At 48.3% G+C, this 22,500-nt stretch overlaps 1 protein-coding gene across 1 annotated transcript in view; it reads right to left on the bottom strand.

The window, feature by feature from the left end:
- Positions 1-22,500, bottom strand: part of LOC124007830 (neuropilin-2-like) — a 67,725-nt gene that overhangs the window by 8,973 nt on the left and 36,252 nt on the right. Inside the window, exons 8-14 of the mRNA XM_046318612.1 lie at positions 16,589-16,733; positions 14,748-15,097; positions 14,461-14,605; positions 7,901-7,981; positions 6,430-6,591; positions 956-1,221; positions 181-277 (exon numbers count right to left, since the gene is read on the bottom strand). Coding sequence (XP_046174568.1) covers positions 181-277; positions 956-1,221; positions 6,430-6,591; positions 7,901-7,981; positions 14,461-14,605; positions 14,748-15,097; positions 16,589-16,733 — 1,246 coding nt within the window. The remainder of the gene's footprint in view (positions 1-180; positions 278-955; positions 1,222-6,429; positions 6,592-7,900; positions 7,982-14,460; positions 14,606-14,747; positions 15,098-16,588; positions 16,734-22,500) is intronic.

The following is a 22,500-nucleotide window of genomic DNA, read 5'->3' as shown; positions in this document are numbered from 1 at the left end:
GGTAGAAAAGGAATGAAGGGATGATGGAGAGGGAGATATAGGGGGGAACAGAAGTTGAGTGGTGTGGTGGTGGGATGACAGAGGAAAATAACTGGGGTGCTGGAGGGTCAGGTGTGTGTGCACATGTTTGTATGTGTGTCAGTGAGTGTGTACACGTGTTTGTATGATCTGCAGGCTTACGTGTGCACTCCTCCAAAGGTGTACCAGAATTCATGTGGATGTTGTCGATCATGATATGGCCCTTGGTTCCCTGGTCAACGAAGCCTTCCATAACCACCTGAGAGGAGGAGGAAGAGTAGGGGAAGGAGGAGGAAGAGGAAGAGTAGGGGAAGGAGGAGGGGAAGGAGGAGGAGGAGTAGGGGAAGGAAGATGAAGAGGAAGAGTAGGGTAAGGAAGAGAAAGAGTAGCGGAAGGAGTAGGAATATTAGGGTAAGGAGGAGGAGGAGTAGGGGAAGGAGGAGGAGGAGTAAGGGAAGGAAGAGGAAGGAAGAGTAGGGGAAAGAAGAGGAAGAGGAAGGAAGAGTAGGGGAAAGAAGAGAAAGATTAGGGGAAGGAGGAGGAGGAGGAGTAGGGGAAAGAAGAGGAAGATTAGGGGAAGGAGGAGGAGGAGGAGTAGGGGAAGGAGGAGGATTAGGAGGGGAGGGAGGAGTAGGAGTAGGGGAAGGAGGAGGAGGCGGAGGAGTAGGGGAAGGAGGAGGAGGAGTAGGGGAAGGAGTAGGGGAAGGAGGAGGAAGAGGAAGGGAAGGAGGAGGAAGAGGAAGGGAAGGAGGAAGGGAAGGAGGAAGATTAGGGGAAGAAGAAACAAATGACCTACATGTAGATGCAGGGATATATCTTGTACATAGAATCGCTGCAACACGTAACCATTAGTAATATACTTCTACTTGTTTCTCCAGCTAACTCCAACAGACTATTTTCATGGTAGAGAGAGGGGAGCATGCTAACGCTCGAATACCTGGAACTCTTTGGGGGATCGGGGCAGGATGGTGCGACCCTCCTTCCAAACGGGTCCCTGGTCGCCGTGGAGTGCCCATAGAAGGGTCTCCTCGTGATGGGCATCACGGAGAAGGATGCGCAGGGTGCCCTGGGCCTCTCCCCACAGCTGGTAGGAGAAGAGCAGGCAGAGAGGCCCCGTGTCGAGTCCCACCATGGGGCTTAGGATCCTGGCTCGCTGCTGCTCCGTCTTGGGGTTGGCTTCGATGTACAGGTAGCTATTCAGGTCTGTGTGGGGAAGGGAGACAACACAGTGGTGGGTTTAGAGACATGAGATGTTGCAGTGAGGGGAACACAGGTGAAATACATGCACACACACGAGGGAGTGTACACACACACACACACACACACACACACACACACACACACACACACACACACACACACACACACACACACACACACACACACACACACACACACACACACACACACACACACCTGCGCACACAAGATTAAAAGAACACAATACCACAACTACAAGGTCAGACTTACAATAGCACAGGGATATGATACATACCAAATCCCACCTAACAGAAGAATAGGGTCAGAGAGAGAGTCAAGCACTAAGGGAAGGGGATGAATTCACAGCCAACCGAAAGGAGCCATTCCCATTGGTATTCAGGTAGACTGGTATTCCCATTGGTATTCAGGTAGACTGGTATTCATTCCCATTGGTATTCCGGTAGACTGGTATTCCCATAGGTATTCAGGTAGACTGGTATTCCCATTGGTATTCAGGTACACTGGTATTCCCATTGGTATTCAGGTAGACTGGTATTCCCATTGGTATTCCGGTAGACCCATTAGACAATAGCACTGTGTTAAACACAGTCAAGTAGTTTATAGAATATGTTTAGTTAGTAAATTGGATGTGGACTTGGAACCCTGACGGGGGGGGGGTGTAGAGTTAATTGGGCGATGGACCAGTATCAACACAATCCTGACAAAATCACCTGTGCTCTATCGCAGTGTGTGATAGAGCAGTTAGGTGAGGGAACTAGAGTTGAAAATCATCACGTGTGTGAATATTGTCCAAGAGGCACTAGGCACAACGAAGTGATGGATATTGGCATCACCATATTCCAACTGAATGTTCATGTATAAACCGTTGTATATTAAACTGACATGAATGATGAAATATATACATAAATAGTATATGTTATGTCCCCTGTACCCAGGCAACAGGTGTCTATTTTCAAAATATGATTACAACGATAATTTTGACCCCATGGACTTTCAGTCCTTGCATGTATAGCTCCATCTACAAAATTGTTTGGTGATTACATTTCTCCAGTTCCATCCCTTAGCTTCATAGAAAACATTTATTTGATTTATTTCATAGAAAACACATTTTTATTAAGGAATGGGCCTCTATTGCGGTTTAGCTTGAAGCGAGACCATAGAAACGGAACTATGGAACAAACTCCCTCACGACGCCAGGACAGCGGAGTCAATCACCACCTTCCGGAGACACCTGAAACCCCACCTCTTTAAGGAATACCTAGGATAGGATAAAGTAATCCTTCTCACCCCCCCCCTCCCCCCCCTTAAAATATGTAGATGCACTATTGTAAAGTGGCTGTTCCACTGGATGTCATAAGGTGAATGCACCAATTTGTAAGTCGCTCTGGATAAGAGCGTCTGCTAAATGACTTAAATGTAAATGTAAATGTAATGGAACTCAATGATCACAGTGCACAATGTCATAGTCATTGACCTCGATTGTGATGCAGCTGTGATGTCATCCGAACACCTGTTGAAGCAAGGTTCTAGAAGTCAGCCACATCATTTAAGGCCCTTGAAAAGCGTTGCCTATCACATTGCTATCTGCTCTTGAACAATTTAATAAAACTAAAATTACAACAAGTTCTTTCAATAATGGACTATCTCCAATATCTGAGCCAGTTTGGGCCTTTCCATCCCTTCCCGTTGGACCAGTTCACCTGGTTAGTGTTGAGGATGGTTCCTAAGGACGTTCTCGCCTCATGGCTGATCACACAGATGACAGGAGGATCTCCCGTGCCTGGAGTGGCTGCCAACCAGAACCAGGTTTGTTTGGCCAAGATTATAGTGAGTAGTCTGAAATGGCAACTTATTCCCTATATAGCTAGTGAAATACTTTTGACCAGAGCCCTGGATCTAGGGAGGGTTTCTCAAAAACACTTTGAGACAAATGCTGATGTAAAAAGGGCTTTAGAAGTACAATCTGATTTATTGATCGGTTCATTGCAGGGACAATGGCAAAGTCGATTTTTGAATACCCCACCTGCATGCCAGTTCCAGCCCAACTCAGCCCCTGCCACCTTCCAGCCAAACTCCAGCTATGGACAAGACCAGGATCATTTTATGGACTGGAAAGAGGGGCCCCAGACCAACAACAACAATCAAGTGCATTGTCATCAGGATGTGGAGCCAATGGATGTCAATGTTGTTGTGGAGGTGAAAGACAACAGCCAAGCACTAGCCACTTGGCAGGCAACAGTCTGGCCCAGTCAATCAGCAGCTAAAGGCCAGGCAACAGTCTGGCCCAGCCAATCAGCAGCTAAAGGCCAGGCAACAGTCTGGCCCAGCCAGTCAGCAGCTAAAGGCCAGGCAACAGTCTGGCCCAGCCAATCAGCAGCCACTACCAAGAACACAGTCTGGCCCAACCAATCAGCAGCTGCTACATTTTGGTCATCCAGCCAGCAGAATTCCGCTATGTTTGGGCCAACGAGCCAGACAACCACTAAACAATCATCCACTAGCCAGACAGCCACGAGCCAGACAGCAGTCTCCAACAACCAATCAGCAGCCTCCACTAGGAGAGATGGTGACGATATGAGGGACAGCTGCATTCACCAGGACAACGACCCCAAGAGGAGGAGGATGTAAACGTGAGGGACTCCATGGGCCATTTTTCCCCCATTAACATGGAGGGTCTTTCTCACAGCCTAAAGACTCAGTCCAACACAGAGACTTTGATGTGTGGATCACAGCATGAGAAGCTGTAGAACCACAAGAGTGACTATTTTCTGCAGAAAAATAAAAGTTTGATTTAATGCCAACTAAATTCAGTATTGTGCTTTTGTGTCCATGTTATGGCTGTAGCTAAATGTGCGTCATAAAAGAATGTGCTGTCGTGGAGGGAACTAATTAGACTACCGGTATAAGGACAGATATCAGCATCCGCAATGTAAATTCAGATCACTCGCTTGTTATGAATTGAACACTTTGTCAAGGAAATGTACAGCCTACAATGTGTGCCTAACTTTAATCTGGGAGACGACTGAAATTTGAGTGGTATGTGAGAGGGAGAGAAAGCTTACTACAGTCAAGTGTGTATTATACTGTGCAGTACAGTATGTGCATGTGTGCGTAGCCACCCTAATAGTCTGTCTAGCAGATCACACAGTAGTATTTGTGGAGGGGGAAGAAAGCTTCATCCACGATGACAGCCCCCCTCTGCTCTCTAGTGTGTGTGTCACACCAGACAGCGTGTGTGACAGGGTCTCCCTTGGCCCTTCCAAACACCACAGTGTGTGTAAGGAGCCCTCCCATTCAGCACCATACGGCACTGTCTATCACTGTGTGTCTATCTGTGTGTGTGTGTGTGAGTGTGTGTGTGTGTGACTGTGTGTATGAGTGTGTGTGTGTGTGTGTGTGTGACTGTGTGTATGAGTGTGTGTGCGCGTGTGTGTATGCGTCCGTACATCTGCGTGTGTGCATGTGTGGGTCTTCGCCACACGGAAAACATCCCCACTTTATCAAACTGATCTTAATGTGTTCGTGGAGAACCCCCATCTCCCTACACCTCGGGTGAACCCAGCGAGAACCCCCCCTCCCCCCATTGTTCCGCAGCTTGTTCAGCAGACAGCTCATAATCGAGAGGGGCGCGTTCTCGTGATATGATGCAACAGCATTATTAATCAATTTTCTCAGCAGTCTCCTGCAGCGAGCGAAGACAAGGAGAACTCAATCTACAAACACAGGCCTCGTTATGGACGCCGCCAGCACCACACGTTGATATGCTACAGTGCATGTTCTCCAAGCTGTTATGTTTTCACATTTTAAAAGGGAGAGAGATCAAGAGGTTACTGGGTCTGGGTTTTCTGGGTCACAAGAGAGATAAAGGAAGGGAGGGAGAGAGAGAGAGAGAGAGAAAAATGGGAGAGAGAGGGAGAATGGGAGAGAGAGGGAGAGAGGGGAGAGAGGGGAGAGAGAGAGAGAGAGAGAGAGAGCGAGAGAGAGAGAGCGAGTGAGCGAGAGAGCCTCTCTCTTAGGCTAATGATGATTAGGCTACAATCTTCGACCTACATACCCAGGGATTCCCCGATCTAAAGCCCAGGTGACAGAGATTCCCAACCACTTTGAGAGCGCGAGCAGGTCCTGAAGCTCCGCCGTCAATTCTTCACAGCTTGCAGCCCGTTAAATATTTCATGGGCCCTATTCGAAATATATCAAATCCAATGAATTTTAAAACAAGGTCAGGATAACAATCCCTTTAACCCCCAGTGGCTGAGTCCCGAATGGCCTCCTATTCCCTATTATAGTGCACTACTATTTGACCAGGACCCATAGGGCCGTCTCATCGGGACCTGGTCAATAGTAGTGCACCATATAGCAGATAGGATGCCATTTATAGCACAGTCAGTGTAAGGAAACCTCAAAGAAAAACTCCAAACTGCCCATATCTTTAATTAATATGCCAAAAGCTTCACTCTTTTTTTGATCTGGGGGTATGTATAAAGGGAACTTAATAATTGCTATAAGTACATGGAAGTCTACTTAGAAAGCTAGAGATTTGCCTGCAAGGTAATCGAGGGGCAGGAATGTGCGGCTGGAATAATGGTTTTCCTGGTTTTTTCCTCTGGAATCTCTTGCCTCTGTAGTTAATAACCGCGACTGGTTCTTAACTTTGTCCTGTCCAGAATGCTCCCGGAACGATCCGTTAGCATCACAGAGTTGTAGCGCAGTCCCAGAGAGCAGACTGGAGGAGTTACACATTATAAGTGTGTGTGTGTGTGTGTGTGTGTGTGTGTGTGTGTGTGTGTGTGTGTGTGTGTGTGTGTGTGTGTGTGTGTGTGTGTGTGTGTGTGTGTGTGTGTGTGTGTGTGTACGTCTGTGCGGTTGTGTGTGTGTGTGTGTGTGTGTGTGTGTGTGTGTGTGTGTGTGTGTGTGTGTGTGTGTGTGTGTGTGTGTGTGTGTGTGTGTGTGTGTGTGTGTGTGTGTGTGTTTATAAGTCACAAAATCTGCCTCGGCTGAGGCTCAAACAGAGTTGTTGTACCTCCACATGTTCACAAACACTAAACAAGGACTTTACTGTATATCAAGCTAAATTAGAGCAAGTGGCGATCTAACCTCTTTCTTGCCTTCTGAACATGGTTGTGGTGAACCACCATTGCCAACTCTGACTTAGGTGGGGAAGCTCGCTGTGCTATGCTTAGGGAGACTTACCGGTGGGGGGCAGAGTGAGGTTCAGGCCGGGGCCCTGGGCTGGGGCTTTGGAGCTGTTGTAGAGGGACCAATGGAGCGAGGTGCTGGGGTCGTGAGTCCAGCCACACAGACCCTGCTCAAAGTCACACACACCACCCATGGATGGAGGCGAGGAGCTAGCTCCTGGAGAAAAAGGGTGGGAGAGGAACAGAGAAGAGAGAGAGAGAGAGAGAGAGAGAGAGAGAGAGAGAGAGAGAGAGAGAGAGAGAGAGAGAGAGAGAGAGAGAGAGAGAGAAAGACACAGAGAGAGAGAAAGACACAGAGAGAGAGAGAGAGAGAGAGAGAGAGAGAGAGAGACAGAGAGAGAGAGAGAGAGAGACAGACAGACAGACAGACAGACAGACAGACAGACAGACAGACAGACAGACAGACAGACAGACAGACAGACAGACAGACAGACAGACAGACAGACAGACAGACAGACAGACAGACAGACAGACAGACAGACAGACAGACAGACAGACAGACAGACAGACAGACAGACAGACAGACAGACAGACAGACAGACAGACAGACAGACAGAGACAGAGAGAGAGACAGACAGAGAGAGAGAGACAGAGAGAGAGAGAGAGAGAGAGAGAGAGAGAGAGAGAGAAAGAGAGGAGATAGGGAGATAGATAGATAGATAGATAGATAGATAGATAGATAGATAGATAGATAGATAGATAGATAGATAGATAGATAGATAGATAGATAGATAGAGACATCAATCATCAAACATTCTACAATAACATACACTACCGTTCAAATGTTTGGGGTCACTTAGAAATGTCCTTGTTTTTGAAAGAAAAGCAACATTTTTTGCCCATTAAAATAACATCACATTGATCAGAAATACAGTGGAGACATTGTTAATGTTGTAAATGACTATTATAGCTGGATTATCTACATAGGCGTAAAGAGGCCCATTATCAGCGACCGTCACTCCTGTGTTCCAATGGCACGTTGTGTCAGCTAATCCAAGTTTATCATTTTTAAAAGGCTAAATGATGCTCCAGATACTTAACTAGCCTAACTAAAGGCGGACAGTTTTATTGCTTCTTTAATCAGCACACAGTTCTCAGCTGTGCTAACATAATTGCAAAAGGGTTTTCTAATGATCAATTAGCCTTTTAAAATTATAAACTTGGATTAGCTAACACAACGTGCCATTGGAACACAGGAGTGACAGTCTGCGATAATGGGCCTCTGTACGCCTATGTAGATATATTCCATAACAAATCAGCCATTTCCAGCTACAATAGCCATTTCCAACATTGATAATGTCTACACTGTATTCCTGATCAATTTGATGTTACTTTAATGGACAAAACATTTGCTTTTCTTTCAAAAACAAGGACAAATCTAAGTGACCCCAAACTTTTGAACGGTAGTGTACATACACACATAAATGATCTATATGCAACATTTCCACATGCTTCCAGACACTCACCTCTGCTCGCCCGCTGGGCAGTGCTGCTCTCCATTGGACCAGACAAAGTGGGAGAGGCTGTGTTGGCCAGAGTGCTGGTTTCTATGGAGACACACCACATAAGTGTTGTCAGTTACATCCAAGATGCTCAATGTAACATACTCAAAGAAACAACACCGCTCCGTGAATGTGACCACAGCTTTCTGACTAATCAACAGTTTGCCCACCTCTTTAAGGAATACCTAGGATAGGATAAGTAATCCTTCTCACCCCCCCCTTTAAGATTTAGATGCACTATTGTAAAGTGACTGTTCCACTGGATGCCATAAGGTGAATGCACCAATTTGTAAGTCGCTCTGGATAGGAGCGTCTGCTAAATGACTTAAATGTAAATGTTAAATGAATACAATTTCTCAATCTCTGCTTCTCACAGACTCGTGCTCACTCCCACACGCCTAAATGAGAGTCTGAGGTCATCTCCCTCCCTCCTGTCCTCCCTCCCTTCCCCTCCCAGTTGAGGTGACAGGCTGAGCCAGGTGGTGATAGCCCAGTCATGTTGTGTCTCTTAGCCCAGACATCTCCCTCCCTCCATGGGTCTCGACCGTCTCCACTGTCTCCACCTCCATCCCACAGCCCAGTCAGACTGGCTGCTGGGGCCCTGGAGGGACAGGCCAGACACCACTGGCTCCATGGGTGATGGATGGGTCTGGCTCGTTCAACCTTGGAATGAATGATCACACACACACACTCCTTCCAGCAGCACATGGCCTCCCGACTGCATCAGGAATGTTATCCGGCAATAAGTAGCCATGTTATTGGGACCAGATGGGACGACCCTGGTTTCGTTATGCAATGACAGAGGGAAAGGTTTGGGTCATCTCTGCATTCCAACCACAGTCTAACCAAGGTCCTAATCATATTATCATACACCCCATGGCCCCCATATATCGCATCATGGGAATGTGTGAAAACGCTGTTCCAGGATCTGTTCCAAAAGTTTGGGAACCACTGCCTTAGAGTATATACTGTACATTCAACTCGTGCTTTCTGATCATTTATATGTAAAAATGTGTATCCAAGATGGCAACAACAACAAAAGATTCCAAGCATAAATACCTTCGACGACAAACATGGAGGGAAGTTGATTACGTTGTCCATGTTAGGACAGATTGAAAGAGAGTCCCGCTGAGAGTGAAACTAGTCCTGCTGGGAATGAGGCTGTCCTAATATGGACACCACAGATGATTGATCCTTTGACATGTTACCATGACACAACTGCCCGCGAGGGGAGAAAAAAAATGTACACGGGTGAAATGAATGAAACGAACACAGCCGGACGCCTGGCGCTGTGGAAAAACACAACTCGATAGCGCTACATGAAAGAACAGTGCCCAGCTGTTGAGGTCTCTGACTGCGTGACATTAGCCTGACGGTAATGTCACACCCTGTACAGAGGCAATTAGTTGGCCGATCAGATTTTAATCACCAAGGAGCTATGGGGACCCCACCGGCAATACATTAACCCCCTACTCCACCCTAACCTTTTTCACATCCGACGACCGTGTATCCTGTTATTTTATCCCCCTTATAGCGCAAGCCATTCCTCCAAGCCATTGCATCTCTGTGCTTTCAAAGGTCAGGCCTTGTCACAGTGTAAACGGCTTGACCTTTGTGGGGTGTGACAGGGGTGTGCGTGTGTCTGTGTAACGGGAGAGAGACTGGGAGGGGTAACGGGAGAGAGACGAGGAGCTGTGACCAGCCTGCCTCTCCCCGAGGGCTCTCCACTCCTTGACATGTGTGAGGAAGCAGCTAACAGAGCTGGGCCGAGAGGCCCGGCCCTTATACAGTATCACTGTGCCTTTCTCCTTGTGCAGAAGGCCTCCCCGTGCAGGAGGGCCTCCTCGTGCAGCAGAAGCAGGCCTAACCGTGCAGGGAGAGGATCCCCTCAGGCATCAGAAGGCCTCCCCGTGCAGGAGGGCCTCCTCGTGCAGCAGAAGCAGGCCTAACCGTGCAGGGAAAGGATCACCTCAGGCATCAGAAGGCCTCCCCGTGCAGGAGGGCCTCCTCGTGCAGCAGAAGCAGGCCTAACCGTGCAGGGAGAGGATCCCCTCAGGCATCAGAAGGCCTCCCCGTGCAGGAAGGAGGGACCCTCATGCAGGAATAGCCCCTTCAAATCAATTCAAATTTGATTTGTCACGTGCTGAATACAACAGGTGTAGACCATACAGTGAAATGCGTACTTACAAGCCCTTAACCAACAATGCTTTAAGAAGTTTAAGAAAAAAAAGTGTTAGGTAAAAAATAAAATAAAAGTAACAAATAATTCAACAGCAGCAGTAAAATAACAATAGCAAGGCTATATACAGGGGGTACTGGTACACGGTTAGTCGAAGAAGCACTGCACTTCAGACCAGAAAGGAGTACAGGGCCTATATATATCAAGTGTCTTATAGTAGGACGGCTGTTTCAGGATCTACTCAGCGCTCTTATCTATGTTGTGTCATTTATTGTGATCGAAAAACCGATCCTAAATCAGAAGTCCTACTCTGAGACGTGTGATACAAACTGCACCAGGGGAACTGTCACGTTACAGAGAATACGCTGAACAGTGCTCCAACCCTTCCCCTTTCTCACAGTTCTCAATTCCCCCAGCCCCCTATTTCACTCCTTCTCTTCTGGAAAACAGCCATAGCACTCTCCAAAAAATAAGACTCAGCAAAATATGAGCAAAAAAAAGAAAAAAAAGTCAATTACGTAAAGAGCCTCTGTAAAACACACACACACACACACACACACACACACACACACACACACACACACACACACACACACACACACACACACACACACACACACACACACACACACACACACACACACACACACACACACACACACACACACACACACACGACATTGTGCATGCTTGGAAAAAACATGTTGTTTTCCCTTCACTGCCGGACATGTAGGGTTAAGTGTTCTAAGGGTGGGTCACCACCCCCTGTGACACCCACGTCACATGGTAAGGGAGAAAACGCTGGCGCAAACAAGAGTGCAGAGACACAAACACAGCAAAGCCTAAGCATCCTCCCCACACTCTGGATCATCAAAAGGAATAAGACAATGGGCTCTATTTTCGGCAGGCATTAAACCAGCGCAATTGTCAAACGCACGCTCCTTTACAAGGTCGTCCTGTTAATGCCCGCGCTCTTCTATTTTCAAATCCTAGCGCCAGGATTGGTCATTTAGCTGTTTTATATGGACTCGCTTGTGCTGAGGTGGGAGAGGTGGCAATGTTTTAACCGTGTCCTTAAAAACCTGCGCCCGTGAGGATATTTAAGACCGACCAGAATCTGCTTTTTTTATAGCAATAACTCGGTTGTTTATGGCACGGATTTTGACAGCAGAAGTGCAGCCTATTCAGCCGTGACGTACAGTGCCCATATGCACACGGAACAAGAGAGATGTACTTGTTGTGCCCGGTAAACCTCGTATGTAGTATACTTTAGCCTTCCCTCCTCTCAATGAAGGCTGTTTTTGTTATTCTGCCCAATGCATTCGCTCACTTTGGAATACATCTTAAATCACCAAAGCTTTATTAAAATATCAAGTTTGGGAGCAGCAAAACAGTGAACGGACATCCCCTTCTTTATCGATGTACAGTAGGCTATTTATTGTACGTTAGTTTAATTAACCAGCTCCGGTTGTTATTTTGGATGTGCGTTAAAAAAAAACTCAACGCAGGCTATATGCCCATCATTGAAAGAGGTTTGCTTGTTTTCGGTTCTGTTTGATTAAAAACACATTCCCTTTTTGGCTACCCTTACCCTACTATGACGAAAGCTGGTTCAACAGCAATGTGTCTGGTGTCTTTCTTACCCTGGCCATGCATCATCACTTTGGCCATGCATTAGCCCCCAAAAAGGGTTCTAAATGTTTCACTCTTAGTCAGCATGCGTTTTGCATTATTCACATAGGCTGGTATACATCCCCATTCCAAAAGAGTACATCTTGTCTTGTTACCAAAGACGTACTCCGCCAAAAACATATTCAAATGATTCAGTCCTTTAACGGTAGGCCCAGGCTCTTCATTGCTTATTGAGAACGTACCTCACACATACAATTCATAGGAGCGTAATCATTTTTTAATTTTAGATGTGCGATGTGTAAAGGCCTTTATTCATTACAACAATGTTGTCTGTCAACACTCCAAACATATTGGGTAAACACTAGATTTTTTTCCCCACTGTTGGCATTACTCATTAGTATAGCCAATGCTATTCAATCCACAATGGACGTCAATAACCTGAGACAACAGCATGCAGTATTAAGCTATGAAATGTGTTGATAGGCCAATGAGTGGCCAAGCCCTGTCACACCTATAAATTATTCATAACAAATCAACACTATTTTTTAAATATGCCAAAAATACTGTTTCAATGTCAAACTTGCATTTATTGTGTTGTCTTCTGTGATGTCTATAAAGTGTCAGTTGAATACATTTCAACACTATATCTGACATGGTGTCTTCTTTTACAGGGGGATGTTGTTTAAGCCCATAACCATGTGTGTGAGGTGGATACTTTTGTTTCAAAGTAGATTTCTTCAAGACTACCGAGAAACACACTGCGTGACCCTGATTTAGCCCGCTGCAGTAAAAGGTTCAAATAGAACCCAATAGGTCCTTGAAGACTGCGAAACAAAGCCTAAGAGAAACCTCCGAAGTTGATCTTGAAAGAAGACACGAGGGATACCCAGGCAGAGTTTTGTGTTCGATGCGTATGTGTGTGCATAAGTGTGTAAGAAATGAAACCAAAGAATGGACAGCAGGGAACAGAGAGAGGGGAGGGGGGTTGAGAAACAGAAGAGGAGAGTGGAGGAAGAATGAAGAACAAAAACATTTACAGACCCACCCACGCACTAGGCCTAAGGGTGGGAACAGAGAGAGGAGGAGAGAGAGAACAGAGCCAGGTGTGGGATTTAACAGTGAGAGAGAAAGAGGATAGTGAGATGGTTGGGGGCGAGAGGAAGACGGAGGATCGAGGGAGAGACAGAGAGGTAAAGGAGAGAAAGAGAGGCGATGGGAGCAAAAAGGAGGGGTGATTAAAGATTTTACAATCCTCCTGTGTTACGAGGCACGGCCCTCCAACCCTCCTGTGTTACGAGGCACGGCCCTCCAACCCTCCTGTGTTACGAGGCACGGCCCTCCAACCCTCCTGTGTTACGAGGCACGGCCCTCCAACCCTCCTGTGTTACGAGGCACGGCCCTCCAACCCTCCTGTGTTACGAGGCACGGCCCTCCAACCCTCCCACTGTGAACACAATGCTCTGTTGAACACCAGTGTGGCGTTCAACGACTCCGTCTCTCTGGGATCTCCAGCGTGTCCAAAAAATAGACTCCGGTGACAGATTGCAGTAACACAGGGCTTTCACCTGGTCTCAATGCCTTCTACATGGGGCAGGGTTATAACGTCGGGACGGAGGGTGGGTGTAGCATCAAGGTGAAGGGTTGCCGGTTTGAATCCCAGCGCCTGCGTGTAGACCTCACCGGGGGTAGCAACAGGAGAAAGAGATGGGGTGAGGTGAGGAGGGAGCGACAGAGGACAGCAAGGAGAGATGTAGGGAGGGGAGGAATGCAGCTCATTTGTCAGTCTTTCATGTCGGCCAATCCTGGGTGTGGTACTGAGGGGCGTTAGTCTGTTATTCTGACAGAGAGAGAGAGAGAGCGTGTTTGTGTCCTCTTGTTCCGTGTTAATGGAGGGTTCTGGCCTTGTATCTCCTCTCTAATGGCGTAGTGAGTGAGTCAGAGAAGAGTGGGATAGAAAATGAAGAGGTCCACATCATCCTTACACCACCAAACGGGCCTGTGTACCTTGTGCACACACACTACAGTGTGTAGGTGTTGAGACTTCAGCACAGAGGTTCTGTGTAGGGCCATTAGGAGCCATTGTCTGCTGTGTGTATTTATGCGGATGTGTTGAACATTCTATTCAGGGTGGGAACAGAGAGAGGAGCCTAGAACCAGCTCAGGGGAGATGAGATGTGTGTGTGTACAGTGTGCTTGCAGCGACGGTGTGTGTGTGTGTGTGTGTGTGTAGGTGTTGAGCCCACTGTCTGGTGCTGTAACTCAGGCGTCCTGCGTAGGCCCGGTGAAAGGCAGTGAGAGGCCAGATGTGTCTACTGCCTCACATCTGGATAGCAGACCATACCAGCAGTGTGTGTGTGTGTGCGGGGTACCCTAGGGACCGATTCCTCAGAACCCGTCCAACCCTTTCTCCACTCCTTGAAACTTTAACCTTCACTCTTTCCAAGTCTCCCCTCACTTTTCCACTTCCACTTGCATTCCAACCCCCAAATCGTGTATCCAGTAGACTCACAGGTGATATATGGTATGCGCACGCCAGCACACTTTAAAAAATATATATATTTGTGGAGTATTTTGACAGTTATGAAATGACAGAGAGGAGAAACCGCTTGAACGCTTGGAGCGGGGATTGAACCCCGGTCTCCGGTGGGGGAGAGGAGTGTACATGTGTCTAAGCCGGGAGTGTTATTGTTAGAACCGCGGGCTCAAGTCTTACCTGGCACGTCACAGCCCAGTATTTCCACTCTCATCCCGATCCCGGCAGGAGACCACCTCTCTGGATAGATCCTGATGAACTGGGCCAGGGTCTCCTCAAAGCGCCGCAGCTCAGGGGTGTCGTAGTGGGTATTCCCCTCAAATATCTGCAACACACACCGAAACAAAGCAGAAATATTGAAATCTTGATATAGATGATTGAAAGGAGTATAGAATCACACTTTAGACGGACACACACACACACACACAACCCCCACCGTTACACATGTCCCCCTCCTCCACACCCACCTTGGGCAGGCTGGTCTTGCTGTCCATGACGTACCCCCAGTCCTTCCCGTTTAGACCGTGCGCCACGCGGTACTTCCTCACAAAGGCCCTGTTGTCCGTGCTGCTTGCCCCTTCTCCGCCCCTCGCCCCCTGGGTAATGATCCCCCGGACCATCCTGGGGACACCCAGGTCCACTTGGAGCCACTCCTCCCCAGCCAGGGGCTGAGCGGGGCCGGGGAACCAGCCCGAGTGGCTGGCCACCAGGCGGGCGTTCCCAGGGGACCACAGCATGTCTCGAGCCGACGAGGCTGAGATCTGGGCGTCGGGGAGCAGGCCAGAGAGGAGGCCCTGCATCTCAGAACACGGAGCATCTGAAGTTGGGGAGGAAGAGGGAGAGGGACGAGGAAGTAAGGGGGGCGGAAATGATTTATTTAAAAAAAAAAATCCTCTTTCTTTGGGTCAATGTCATACATTACACAAAACGATCACATTTCAACCCTCAGATAAAGAAGGAGGGAGAGAAGGGGGAGGGGTTACAGGAGATGAGAGAGAGATGGAACTAGGAGAGCGAGAGGGCAGAAAGAGCGAGGGAAAGAGAGGGAGACTGGTCAAGGGAAGAGAGAGAAAGCGATCGGCAGAGGAGATTAGCGAGGAAGAGACCGAGGGAGAAACAGAGGAGAGAAGACCAGAGACAAGACGAGACGGAGTGAGACAGAGAGGAGAGAAGACCAGAGACAAGATGAGACAGAGTGAGACAGAGAGGAGAGAAGACCAGAGACAAGACGAGACGGAGTGAGACAGAGAGGAGAAAGAGAGGAGAGAAGACGAGTAGGAGTGAGACAGAGAGGAGACAGAGAGACCAGAGACAAGACGAGACGGAGTGAGACAGAGAGAGGAGAAAGAGGAGAGCATTAGTAGGGTTGACGGTTAAGAGCACACAGATCAAAGTTTCATGCTGTTATGTCACAGCACTAGCAATGAATGTAAATTATGGATAAATGGCAACATAAATGTATGTGTGTGTGTATCAATGTGAGGTCATCGTGCATGTCTTCACGTGAGTATGTGTGTACCTGAACGGTGAGCACCACTTGCAATACTAGCTAATGAGTGCTACTCTCTCTCCCCCTCTCTGCGAATCACAGAATAATTGATTGTGACCCTTTCTTGTGACATACTGCATCGCGATATTGTAGAGGGGTTGAGAGAAAGTAGGTTGGTATTCCGACATCAAAAACAGTGGAAAGGGCAGGAGAGGAAGAGGGGGGGGGATTATTCAGAGGTAGAGAAAGGAGGTTGATCCAGAGAATTGGAGTAGGTGGAGAGGGAGAGAGCGAAAGAGGGAAAAGCAAGGACAGAGTATGGAATGAGAGAGAAAATGAAAGTGCGAAAAGAATGATCACGAGGGAGAGAGGAGGAAAGGGAGCAGAAACATAGTAGAAGGATAGAGAGAGTGAGAGAAAAGACGAATACGGAGGAGGGAGGGATTGGAGACGCGCTGGCTGGCTGGGAATGGAGTTAAACTTTTTGATTAGACTAATGCGCTGGTTAACGTCGAGAGTTCTTCTGTGTGTCTGTGTGTCGGCGCCCATGTTACTGCGTAGTTAATGCCTAAACTGGCTGGCGTTTCTTCTAAGGGGATTTTTTAAAACGTTTCTTCACTGACAAGCGCAGAAGATGCCGGTAACACATTTTGTCCCCCCCCCCCCCCCCCCCTCAAAAAAGAACTCTGTTTTTACGTGCAGTGGGACAGAGGATATAAGGTAAAGGGTGTCTCAAATATCTAAGACAAAATAACTTAAACATCTCTTTTCCGTGGCTCTCTCACACACACACACACACACACACACACACACACACACCTATGATCTGACAGCCGTAGAGTTCGAAGCGCAGGGCAATGCCGTTCTTCCAGCTCTGAGGCCGGATGCGTACGAAGCGGGCCAGGACCGGCTGGGGTACGCGGTTCAACACCACCTCAGACGGGTCTGTGTTAGCATGGAACATCTGGGGAACACACAGAGAGGGGTATGTGGTTAGACTTTTACACCAACCGAAAGATACCGCACACATTTTATACCACACACACACACAAAAGTCCAAAGACTGTTGCTGCCCCTATGCATCAGCCGGCGTGATGGGGCTGAGTGAGTGAGTGAGTGGCACGGTGAAAGGAGATGCTTGCTGCACTTGATCTCGTGACCGTAAATCACTCTGGATAAGAGCACCTGATAAATGACCAACATGTAAATGGGAATTAAATCGGTGTGCTGCAAGTGTGTGGAGCCAGGAGGTGTGCTTGTCAAAAAGAGGGCATGATGTCCTCACATTGCAAACAATCATCTTGGGAAAAGTGAAGAAGTGTGCGAGCAAGTCAAGAGTAAATGTTTCAGCTACATACTATCTTCAGTTCTCTCTCTCACTCGCTCGCTCGCTCTCTGCCACACACACACACACACACACATCCATAGCCCGCAGTGTGAGTCTCGCTTCGCTGCACACACACAGAGCCACAGCTAAGCACAGACACCCTAAACACAGATCCAATGACACCCACCCAGCTGTCTGTGTTTGTGGGGCAAAAGGTGAGGGCTAGTAGGGGTTTCGGAAGGGCAGACACACACACACACAGACACACGCACGAACACACACACCCACACTCCCCTTCCCACACCACGCACGCACACTACCACCCTGGGGGGACTAAACAGTGGACAGAAATGCTCGAGGGACATGACAGGGCAAGGCCGGACAGGATTGGGTGTTCTGTAAAAGTAACAGGATGTGTCTGCAGGAGGGCAGGACAGGACCAAGGACAGCTTCCTGTGGCATCCGCCCCACAAACGTCCGCCGCCCTCCTTCACACCTCCCTTCCTCTCTTGACCCCTCAGGGAGAGAGGTTAGAGGTCAGAGGATACATGTGACTATGGGAGAGGAGGCTCTTCCTGTTCACGGGAAGGACACAGACAGACAACAGACAGATCATGCTCGTGGGAGGAGAGGAACAAATGGTGAGAGACTGTCTGACCCACCTCATGTCCGATCCCTCTATCTGGCCTGGAGGTCGTCCACAAACCCCACCCCATCAAAACACCTCTCTCTCTTATTTCTGTCTCTCACTCACTCTTTCCATCGCTCTCCCCCATCCTTCTCTCCACCCTCTGTCCATCTCCCCCTCATTGCCTGAAACCACAAGGCTGTCCTCTGGCATGCGATAACACACACACACACACACTCACTCCGAGTGACAGTTATAACGGTTCATTTACAGTTAGAACAAGTTCCAACTCCAGATACCACAGGTAAAAGCTTAATATCAGTTCAAACAGACTGTGTTCCAATGGGACTCTATTTCCTATGTAGTGCACTACATTTGACCAGGGCCCTAACAAAGGCAATAGGTTTCCATTTGGGACAAAGACACTGTAGAAACACGTATTGTGGCCCAAGATGCACCAGGTGGACAGCCAGGCGTTACACCAACTGACCACAGAGGGTGCCAGAGCGAAAAGGTTTAATAAGGCTTATTTAAAGCAATGTTTTTGCATGAAATGCAGGCATATTGTCATACGCAATGTAGGCCTATAGTCAAATAATTGAATGTGCTTTCAATCTGTCTCTTTTGCTCTTCTCCTTTGAGTCTGGGTCTATGGCCATTCTCTTGCTTTCCCTCTCCATCTTTCCCTCTCCATATCCTTCCCTGTCTTTCCCTCTCTCTCTTTCACTCTCCATATCCTTCCTTGTCTTTTCCCTCTCTCTCTTTCACTCTCCATATCCTTCCTTGTCTTTCCCTCTCTCTCTCTTTCACTCTCCATATCCTTCCTTGTCTTTTCCCTCTCTCTCTTTCACTCTCCATATCCTTCCTTGTCTTTCCCTCTCTCTCTCTTTCACTCTCCATATCCTTCCTTGTCTTTCCCTCTCTCTCTCTCTTTCACTCTCCATATCCTTCCTTGTCTTTCCCTCTCTCTCTTTCACTCTCCATATCCTTCCTTGTCTTTCCCTCTCTCTCTTTCACTCTCCATATCCTTCCTTGTCTTTCCCTCTCTCTCTTTCACTCTCCATATCCTTCCTTGTCTTTCCCTCTCTCTCTTTCACTCTCCATATCCTTCCTTGTCTTTCCCTCTCTCTCTCTTTCACTCTCCACATCCTTCCTTGTCTTTCCCTCTCTCTCTTTCACTCTCCATATCCTTGTCTTTCCCTCTCTCTCTTTCACTCTCCATATCCTTCCTTGTCTTTCCCTCTCTCTCTTTCACTCTCCATATCCTTCCTTGTCTTTCCCTCCCTCTCTCTTTTACTCTCCATATCCTTCCTTGTCTTTCCCTCTCTCTCTCTTTCACTCTCCATATCCTTCCTTGTCTTTCCCTCTCTCTCTTTCACTCTCCATATCCTTCCTTGTCTTTCCCTCTCTCTCTTTTCACTCTCCATATCCTTCCTTGTCTTTCCCTCTCTCTCTCTTTCACTCTCCATATCCTTCCTTGTCTTTCCCTCTCTCTCTCTTTCACTCTCCATATCCTTCCTTGTCTTTCCCTCTCTCTCTCTTTCACTCTCCATATCCTTCCTTGTCTTTCCCTCTCTCTATCTTCTTTCTTTCCCTCTCTCTCTTTTACTCTCCATATCCTTCCTTGTCTTTCCCTCTCTCTCTTTTACTCTCCATATCCTTCCTTGTCTTTCCCTCTCTCTCTTTCACTCTCCATATCCTTCCTTGTCTTTCCCTCTCTCTCTCTTTTACTCTCCATATCCTTCCTTGTCTTTCCCTCTCTCTCTCTTTCACTCTCCATATCCTTCCTTGTCTTCCCTCTATCTCTTTCACTCTCCATATCCTTGTCTTTCCCTCTCTCTCTTTCACTCTCCATATCCTTCCTTGTCTTTCCCTCTCTCTCTCTCTTTCACTCTCCATATCCTTCCTTGTCTTTCCCTCTCTCTCTTTCACTCTCCATATCCTTCCTTGTCTTTCCTTCTCTCAGACTATTTGTATTATATTTTCCCGCCTCTCCTCTCCTCTCCTCTCCTCTCCTCTCCTCTCCTCTCCTCTCCTCTCCTCTCCTCTCCTCTCCTCTCCTCTCCTCTCCTCTCCTCTCCTCTCCAAGTGTCTGAGGCTATAATCATTCTACCAACCTTTCCTTCACTCTCTCTTCCTCACTTTCACCCTCGCTACAGTGTTTTCAATCTCTCTATGTCTTCCGGTCTTCCTCTCCCTGTGTCGGAGGCCACTCTGTCCCACGGTATTTTGTTTGGCCCTGTGCACAGTGTGTGTGTGTGTGTGCATGCGTATGTTCACACAGATGTGTGTGTCTGTGTGTTAACCTAACCCCCATGAGTCCAAACCACAAACTGTCCCCCAGAAGTAAACATAGACAGTTGTCACCTACTGCCAGATGGTGTAGAGATAATGTCACTTATCTTTTAACGGCCCAAACCACCGTTCACCACACAGACTCGTCCTTAGACTTAAAGCTACATCTTAGAACTTCCTTTTCTCCACAAGGAAACTTCATTTTGTGATGTCAGGCACATTCAACAGACCTTTTTTTCGTGTGTGTGGGGGTGGGGGGTGAGGGTTTTTAGAAAATAAAGAAGGATGTGAGAAAGAGGGAGATAGGGAGAGAGAGGAGTGAGAAAGAGAGAGAGAGAGGAGTGAGAAAGAGAGCGAGAGAGAGAAAGAGAGAGAGAGGGAGAAAGAGAGGAGTGAGAAAGAGAGAGAGGGAGAAAGAGAGGAATGAGAAAGAGAGAGAGAGGGAGAAAGAGAGAGAGAGAGAGAAAGAGAGAGCAAAGGGGGTAGGAGATAGGAGAAGGAGAGTCGTGCTGCAAACATCCCCTGTCCCCTGTTTCCTCTTCCTCTCTCTAGTCACACCCTGAACCCTAACCCCTGACCTCAATAACCCTATCAGCAGGGTCAAAGGTCATTCAGCTCATTAGACACCTGGACATTTGCTGGAAACAGGTGAAGGGTCATAAAACGGTGTGTGTGTGTGGGTAAGTGTTGATGCTTGGATATATGTGTATATAGGAGTGTCTATGAGTTCATGTAAGAGCATGTGTACGCTGTATGGACATCATATGTGTGTGTTCATGCAAATTACATGATTGTGTTATTGTATGTGATGGAATGGGATGTGCCACTGCTGCCATAGCAGATTGTCGGTGTCATTCAGCCAGTTGTCTGGGCGAACTTTGTAATCTGCCTGACGACGGGAGGGAATGGGGGGGGGGGGTAACCAGTCTAGCTCCGCCCTTGCTCAACACACAGGACAAGGAGGGATAAATAATTAACATTGTCATGTTGTCTCCTCATGTGGCAGGACATTAAATGATAATGAACCCCCCCCAACGAAAATCTTAACCCACGCTACCCTAGCCCTCCTGCACCAGTTCACACACATATACACACCCACATTTTTGTGCCGGTCAAATGCCTGGAGCGGATGGACACCGGCGGGACAGAGGCACCATGGATATTTAACTATTGATGACCCTCCGGGGAAGAATGGGGTCACCGCGAAAGAGAGGGAGTGTGTCTGAGTGTGTGAATGTGTGCAGAGTAGTGGAAGGAGATCGTGTCAGACTAGGCTGAGTCTCACTGATGAAAACACTTCTCTAAAAACAAGATGGAGAGAAAACAGAGAGTAACAACTGGAGACCTACCGTAGACAGAGAAGCTCTACTCATCCTGAGATGATCTATTTGCCTTCTCCCCCTGTCTCTCCCTGTCCCTCCCTCTCCCTGTCCCTCCCTCTCTGTCTCTCTCCCTCTCTGTCTCTCTCCCTCCCTCTCTCACTCCCTGTCCCTCCCTCTCACTCTCTCCCTCTCTCTCTCTCACTCTCCCCCTGTCCCTCTCCCTCTCTCTCCTCTCACTCTCGTCCCTCTCCACTCTCTCCTCTCTCTCTCTCTCTCTCTCTCTCTCTCTCTCTCTCTCTCTCCCCCTCTCTCTCACTCTCCTCTCTCTCTCTCCCCCTGTCCCCCCCTCCCCTGTCCCCTCTCACTCTCCCCCCCCTGTCCCCCCTCACTCACTCTCCCCTCTGTCCCTCTCTCTCTCTCACTCTCCCCCTGTCCCTCTCTCTCTCTCTCTCCCTGTCCCTCTCACTCTCCCCTCTCTCTCTCTCTCCCTCTCTCTCACTCTCCCCCTCTCTCACTCTCCCCCCCACTCTCTCTCCCTCTCTCTCCTCTCTCTCTCTCTCTCTCTCTCTCTCTCTCTCTCTCTCTCCCTCTCTCTCTCTCTCTCCCCCCTGTCTCTCTCTCTCTCTCTCTCTCCCCCTCTCTCTCACTCTCCCCCTCTCTCTCTCTCTCCCTCTCTCTCTCTCTCTCTCTCTCTCTCTCTCTCTCTCTCTCTCTCCCCTCTCACTCTCCCCTGTCCCCCTCTCTCTCTCTCTCTCTCTCTCTCTCTCTCTCTCTCTCTCTCTCTCTCTCTCTCTCTCTCTCTCTCTCTCTCTCTCTCTCTCTCTCTCTCTCTCTCTCTCTCTCTCTCTCTCTCCCTGTCTCTCTCCCCTGTCTCTCTCCCTGTCTCTCTCCCTGTCTCTCCCCCTGTCCCGGTGCTTTTGGCACACTGCTGCCATCTCTGCTGTGTTTCCCTTGAAGCTGATGGCACCACAGGGAGATGTGGCCAAGCTCTGCACAAGACATTATTCTCTCTGTCTCTCTTTCCATCCATCCCCCTCCCTCCCTCCCTCCCTCCTTTTCTCGCTCCATATGAAGATGTTGACAGTAGGAATTGGTTCCAACTGGCTGCTCTCCACTAGTGGCTTGAAGAGGAGGCCAGCAGGGCTGAGAGGAGTGTGTG

This window comes from Oncorhynchus gorbuscha, linkage group LG21 (assembly GCF_021184085.1).
Source record: "Oncorhynchus gorbuscha isolate QuinsamMale2020 ecotype Even-year linkage group LG21, OgorEven_v1.0, whole genome shotgun sequence".
Taxonomy (NCBI): domain Eukaryota; kingdom Metazoa; phylum Chordata; class Actinopteri; order Salmoniformes; family Salmonidae; genus Oncorhynchus; species Oncorhynchus gorbuscha.
This window is presented reverse-complemented; position numbering and strand designations above follow the sequence as displayed.